The sequence below is a fragment of the Salvelinus sp. IW2-2015 genome, linkage group LG27 (genome assembly GCF_002910315.2).
Source record: "Salvelinus sp. IW2-2015 linkage group LG27, ASM291031v2, whole genome shotgun sequence".
NCBI lineage: Eukaryota > Metazoa > Chordata > Actinopteri > Salmoniformes > Salmonidae > Salvelinus > Salvelinus sp. IW2-2015.
In genome coordinates, this window is record NC_036867.1 from 36,940,188 (window position 1) to 36,946,596 (window position 6,409).

At 43.1% G+C, this 6,409-nt stretch overlaps 1 protein-coding gene across 1 annotated transcript in view; it reads right to left on the reverse strand.

The window, feature by feature from the left end:
* Window positions 1-5,170, reverse strand: part of LOC111953641 (heparan-sulfate 6-O-sulfotransferase 3-B-like) — a 30,347-nt gene extending 25,177 nt beyond the window's left edge. Inside the window, exon 1 of the mRNA XM_023973049.3 lies at window positions 4,058-5,170. Coding sequence (XP_023828817.1) covers window positions 4,058-4,626 — 569 coding nt within the window. The 5' untranslated portion in view covers window positions 4,627-5,170. The remainder of the gene's footprint in view (window positions 1-4,057) is intronic.
* Between the last annotated feature and the right edge of the window lie 1,239 nt (window positions 5,171-6,409).

Sequence of the window (6,409 nt, forward strand, 5' to 3'; positions counted from 1 at the left end):
CTCCTGACAAGACCTGGTGTAACTGAGTCAGGTTTGTAGGCCTCCTTGCTCGCAAACGCTTTTTCTGTTCTGCCCACAAATTTTCTATAGGATTGAGGTCAGGGCTTTGTGATGGCCACTCCAATACCTTGACTTTTTGTCCTTAAGCCATTTTGCCACAACTTTGGAAGTATGCTTGGGGTCATTGTCCATTTGGAAGACCCATTTGTGGATGAGTAAAATTGTTTTTCTGAGGTCTTGGATGATTTCTTTTGATTTTCCCATGATGTCAAGCAAAGAGGCTCTGAGTTTGAAAGGTAGGCCTTGAAATACATCCACAGGTACACCTCCAATTGACTCAAATTATTTCAATTAGCCTATCAGAAGCTTCTATGCCATGACATCATTTTGGGGATTTTCAAAGCTGTTTAAAGGCACAGTCAACTTAGTGTATGTACATTTTTGACCCACTGGAATTGTGATACAGTGAATTATAAGTGAAATAATCTGTCTGTAAACAATTGTTGGAAAAATTACGTCCTAACCGACTTGCCAAAACTATAGTTTGTTAACAAGAAATTTGTGGAAGTGATTAGAAAAACAATTAATGATACATACACATGAAGAACAACAGGCTTGTATTCGGGACTTTAGCGACGTGCTATACATACACATGAAGAACAACAGGCTTGTATTCGGGGCTTTAGTGACGTGCTGTACATACACATGAAGAACAACAAGTTTGTGTATACATTGGGATCTGCTCCTTAATCTGCCTCCAGATGATAAAAGGATGTAATCTCTAATCTCCCGTAAAGGAGTGTGGAGATTACTACTATCCTCTGGACGTATATTACGTTTTTGCATGTTCTGATTAGGGACTGATACATTTTTGGAATATGATCCTAACCAACGACACATTGGTTTTTTGAAAGACTTCCCAGTCAATTGCTGGCAGAAAGTGTTGCTGACACAAGACTTTATTAAGGCATATGATCAATTGACCAACTTCTATGGAAAATAATAACTGAATGGACCTTTGATCTAGACCAGGGCTTCCCAAACTCGGTTCTGGGGCCTCCCAGGGGTGTAAGTTTGGGGTTTTTCCCTAGCACTACACAGCTGATTCAAATAACCAACTCATCATCATGCTTTGATTATTTGAATCAGCTGTGTCGTGCTGGAGAAAAAACCCAAACTTACACCCCTGGGAGGCCCCAGGACTGAGTTTGGGAAGCACTGGTCTAGTTAATTCCAGGTCTATAGTAACTACACAGAGAGAACACACTAATGACAGAGTTACCTTATACCAACTTGGCTAATTAATGTCGGAAATCATACCTCTCTCTCTCTTGCCTTATGCGAAGAAAAAAAGGGTAAATGAGTGTCAGAACCGGGATGCTGTGTCTAATGATGTGTGAAGAACATGCTCAGAGGTTTTGTGTGTTTGCGTGCGTGCGTGTGTGTTGCTGATCTATACCGAGTGTCTGGAACACACACACACCTCGAAGTGTGAGACATCTGCTGTACAAGAATACACCTGGGGCTCCACCTCCACTGATAATCACCTTCTGATCATATATTATCCGTTTTATTGACTTATTCATTTTCGTCCTATCTGATGTGACTTCCTTGTTATATGTGTTTGTGAAATGGGTTGTCACAGAGTCAATTGAAATTCACTGTAAATACAGTTTGAATTTCAATCTACCCTCTGAACTAACTGGGAGAGGAGCTTACATAAAACAGCCTTCTCTTCAGATGGGAATCTTGAGCTGAGGGATTTAACGGATGAGAAATTGACTTAAGTGCAGGACAAGATTAATGTCAGAAATTTGCCACCAGATGGGTTTTTTCTCATGGTCTGCTTTGGGTCCCAGTGCCAGTGAAACATGGAGGAGGAAGACAACGCTGAATCATCAGTGTACTGGATTTTGTGCACAAAACCCATATTATTAGACTACTAGGCTGCTGTGGGCCCTGGGAAGGATGGTTTATCTCTCCTCCTATAAAACAAAGCAAAACGTTAATAATATATTTTTCTCTATTCTAGTAGTGGTGTCTCTTTATGGAAGAAACACATTAGCCAATGTTCACGGGCTCTGAGTAAAAGCCGTGTCCGTCAGCCTCAGGGTTTGACTTCAATTTATTTTCAATGAATTGAAGAAAATAAACTGTCATCGAAGATAATGGGCAGTTTTCCAGTTCATAGCTGATGATTCAATGCAATTTGAATTTGATTGTTCTGACATGGAATTGACTCCAGAACAGGTAATTATGTTATCTTTATACTTGGGTGAGACAGTGAGGTTTGCCTCTCTCTCTCTCTCTCTCTCTCTCTCTCTCTCTCTCTCGCTCTCTCTCTCTCTCTCTCTCTCTCTCAGCTGACTGTGCAAGAGCAGACCTGACAAATGAAGCAGATTCTAAGGCTGGAGCAGTGTTTCTGCTGTGCGCCATGCTGATCTGTGTACAGTGCTCTTATTAGTAATTGGCAGTAATCCTTCAGATGAATACTCATGATGGGGTTTTGGTCAATGTGAAGGTAATTATGTGTGTAAAGAGTAGACGGAAGTCAAGAGAAGGGAGGGTGGAGGGAGGGAGGAAAGGTGAGGGGAGGGGAGGAGTGGAGGGAGGGAGGGAGGGAGGGAGGACGGCGAGGTGAGTGGGCGGAGGACGAGTGGATGAATTGGATGAATGGATGGTGGAGATGGGATGTAGCATAGGAGTGGATGGATGGGATGGATGGATGGATGGATGGATTTTAAGCATTTGGGGCAGAGCATAATCCTGATCATAGTTGTTAGGAATAGGAGATACATCACAATCACCACTTCTTCTGGGCGTCCAATGAAAGTACAGTCTGATGTGACAGGATCTGCTGGGATGGATGTGACCTTTCATGCGTTAGCCTGACTGAAGCGTCCCATGCTCTGGAGCTGCATGGGGACTGCCTGGAAATGCCAACGRTGMCAGAGCCCTGGCACCAGCCCTGACACAGCCTCGACCAGGGGAGACCAGATGATGGGGTGTCTGTGAGATGACCCGAGGGCAACAATAGACAGATGGTAGCTCTGTCTCCACTAAAGACCATCATTAATTGCTACCCAGAAATGATTTGATATTGAGATTAAAATGACTGCATTGGAACTTTAACAAACCAGAGCCATGATTTTGGTCTGATCGTTTGATCCGTTTCATTTCCATGCTTATTCTTCTTATACGAGCAGATCATACTTCTGTAAGACTTACGTGCATTGTACCAGATTTCCTGTTTCAGGTTTTACTATCTCAGTCTTTATGGTATTTTATAACACCCTCATAATCGTTGATTATCTTTGAACTCTTGATACCAATAGAAACCATGGGGATAATCTACAGTACTCTACTTGTATTATCCCTATAGTTACAGTACATCCTAAAGCTACAGTCAGAAGTATGGGATCAGGACCAACAAGAGGACAAATGCACCAACAAAAAGACAAGAAGATTAAATTATTGTAATGTCAAGCAGAACCCAAAAGTAAAAAACCTTGTTTCTTTTATAACTAGAAGTGTTTCAGCCCTTCTACCCCAAAATGGAATAACCCTGACATAGAGGCAGTTTATAATCATTTACAGTAGCCCTCTGTGAGGATAACTACTGCCTGTTAAAGCCTTCAGAAAAGTGCAAATTCATTTTCATCAGGAACATGAGTGCAAGGGCGGAAATTGTTCATATCTTTAGTCAAGCTCCTTGTCTTCTATGCGTTTAATCAAGCTTGTAGCACTCTCTATTCAGAAGAGAGGCTAATCATAGGCTTGTAATACAAACCATAACGATTTTAATCACTGTCCGTGCTGGGTTGGAACAAAAGCCTGCCCACTGCAGCCCCTGAGGGCCAGGTTGCCACCCGTGTTGCATGCTATTGTTCCTGTTATAGAAATGTAGTATAGGCTACATTATTCGTTCAAACCTATCTGATCATTGAATTTAATTCTGTCAATGTACACTTGCATCTCACACTGTTTCTCCTGGCCACAAACAGTTTAGGCTCTACTGATTAGCTACAGGAACAAGAATCAAATTGAGACCCCATACCGTCCGTTCCTCTGAGCATCCTTCTTGTCTTTCTTGTTCATCACTACAGGCACGCAGTTAGTGAGCTCGGTCCAGTCCGCATGTAGACCACAACTCCAGCCAGTAGAGAACCTGGAGAAAAGCCAGGACTCCGCTTTGCCCGGGCGGTGACAGGTACACTTCTTCTGTCCGGGCATACAATCACACGGCTGTTCGAGGTGAATGTTTCGGACAAGATGCCGTCCGAAAGTAGTCCCACCGGTCTTCTGGATGTGGAGGAACACTATAACGTCATCTCCTTTGATGTTGAAATCCACGTGTCGCTCAAGGTCTCGGTCAGTAAAATTGAATTTGGACAAKATTTTTGAGGAACCCTCCGACTCCAGCCCTTCTTGGTACGCGTAAATGTCGTCCCCCGAGTGATATTGGCGGAACATTCCACTCAACTTGTCCCCAGTTAGGAAGCGACAAGCGTTACTGCCGGCTGGACAAATGTACTGATAGCCTATCATCAAGAAGACCACGGCCAGTATCGGAATCCAAATGAGTTTGTTGGATTTATCCTCCATTGTGCGTGGTGAAATAGTCATGCCATTGATATAAGCGGTAACATAAAGTCTCCAGACAAACCAAATGCTCTAACTCCTCGTGCACCCTGCTTCATCGTAGCCTAGATGGTTACAGTTGTCAAACTTGATGTCTCCTTTGGGGCGATGCACATCTCTCTAGACAGGCAGCCGATTTATTTCCAGCAGCAAAATGTGAAAATAAACTATTCCCAACGCTGTGCCAATGTATCGTCTTCTATTGTCAGAAGCAAGGGAGACATTTGTGAAATTTGAAAAGGAGACATAGCCTATCCAGGGTAGTCTATTTCACGAGCGCGTAGCTGATTCAGCATCTTCTTCTACAACGGCACTGTCCGGAGGCGGCGAGTGCAAGCTCGCGTAAATGCATCACGCTGTTATTAGTAGCTTAACCACCAGGCGCACACGCACTACCCATGCATCTCTCTATAACCAACCGGTTCACTGTTCATTTGAAACCTTTGCGTCACCACGACAATGTTTTTAAATAATAATTTTGTGTCGCTTAAGGCCGGCTCTTCAAGTCAACATCTCAACAACAATTGTTCATCTGTGCGCAGGGCAATACATTGAAAGCGGAGGATAGAGAACCATCTATATATGAACCAATCATTTATTATCACTTGCTGTAAAATCAACCAATCCATGAACATAGCCTACGTGAAATACCCATTGGCCACCATAACAATGTTATACTAAAACATTACTTTTTAAGCCAATCGAAACAGGGATACATGATTATGCCTATAGCCTACACCGGCCAGCCCCATGAATGGACATCAAATTCCTTTCCCGTCAGCTTGCAAAGGAGTTTCTGATGTCAAACTTCTGGTTTATCAAATTCCCAATAGTAACTATATGACTTTCAAACAAATGTCGTATGTCTTCTTGGATTTAAAGTGAGCCCTGTGCTGAGCTGAACGGTCTATACTAGACTATAGCGTTTCAGAACCTTGAACAGGTTCAATAGCGACAGACAGTACCTAGATTACAGGAAAGCAAAGCACCTTTGCAACCACTACGTTAGTGTGCGTGTGTGTCAAATCAAATCAAATGTTATTGGTCACATACACATATTTAGCAGATGTTATTGCTGGTGTAGCGAAATGCTTGTATTCCTAGCTCCAACCGTGCAGTAGTATCTAACAATTCACAACAATATACACAAATCTAAAGTAAAYGAATGGAGTTAAGAAATATATAAATATTAGGATGAGCAATGTCGGAGTGGCATTGACTAAATACAGTAGAATAGAATACAATATATACAAATGAAATGAGTAAAGCAGTATGTGAACATCATTAAAGTGACCAGTGATTCCATGTCTATGTACATAGGGCAGCAGCCTCTAAGGTGCAGGGTTGAGTAACCGGTTGGTAGCCGGCTAGTGATGGCTATTTAACAGTCTGATGGCCTTGAGATAGAAACTGTTTTTAAGTCTCTCGGTCCCAGCTTTGATGCACCTGTACTGACCTCGCCTTCTGGATGGTAGCGGGGAGAACAGGCCGTGGCTGTTCTCCCTGCTAAAGTGGGTCTAGGGTGCCAGGTAAGGTAGAGMTGATATGATCCTTAACTAGCCTCTCAAAGCACTTCATGATGACAGAAGGGAGTGCTACGGGGCAATATTCATTTAGTTCAGTTCATCTTGAAGCAAGTGGGGACAGCAGACTGGGATAGGGAGAGATTGAATATGTCCGTAAACACTCCAGCCAGCTGGTCTGCACATGCTCTGAGGACGCAGCTAGGGATGCCGTCTGGGCCGGCAGCCTTGTGTGTGTGTGTGTG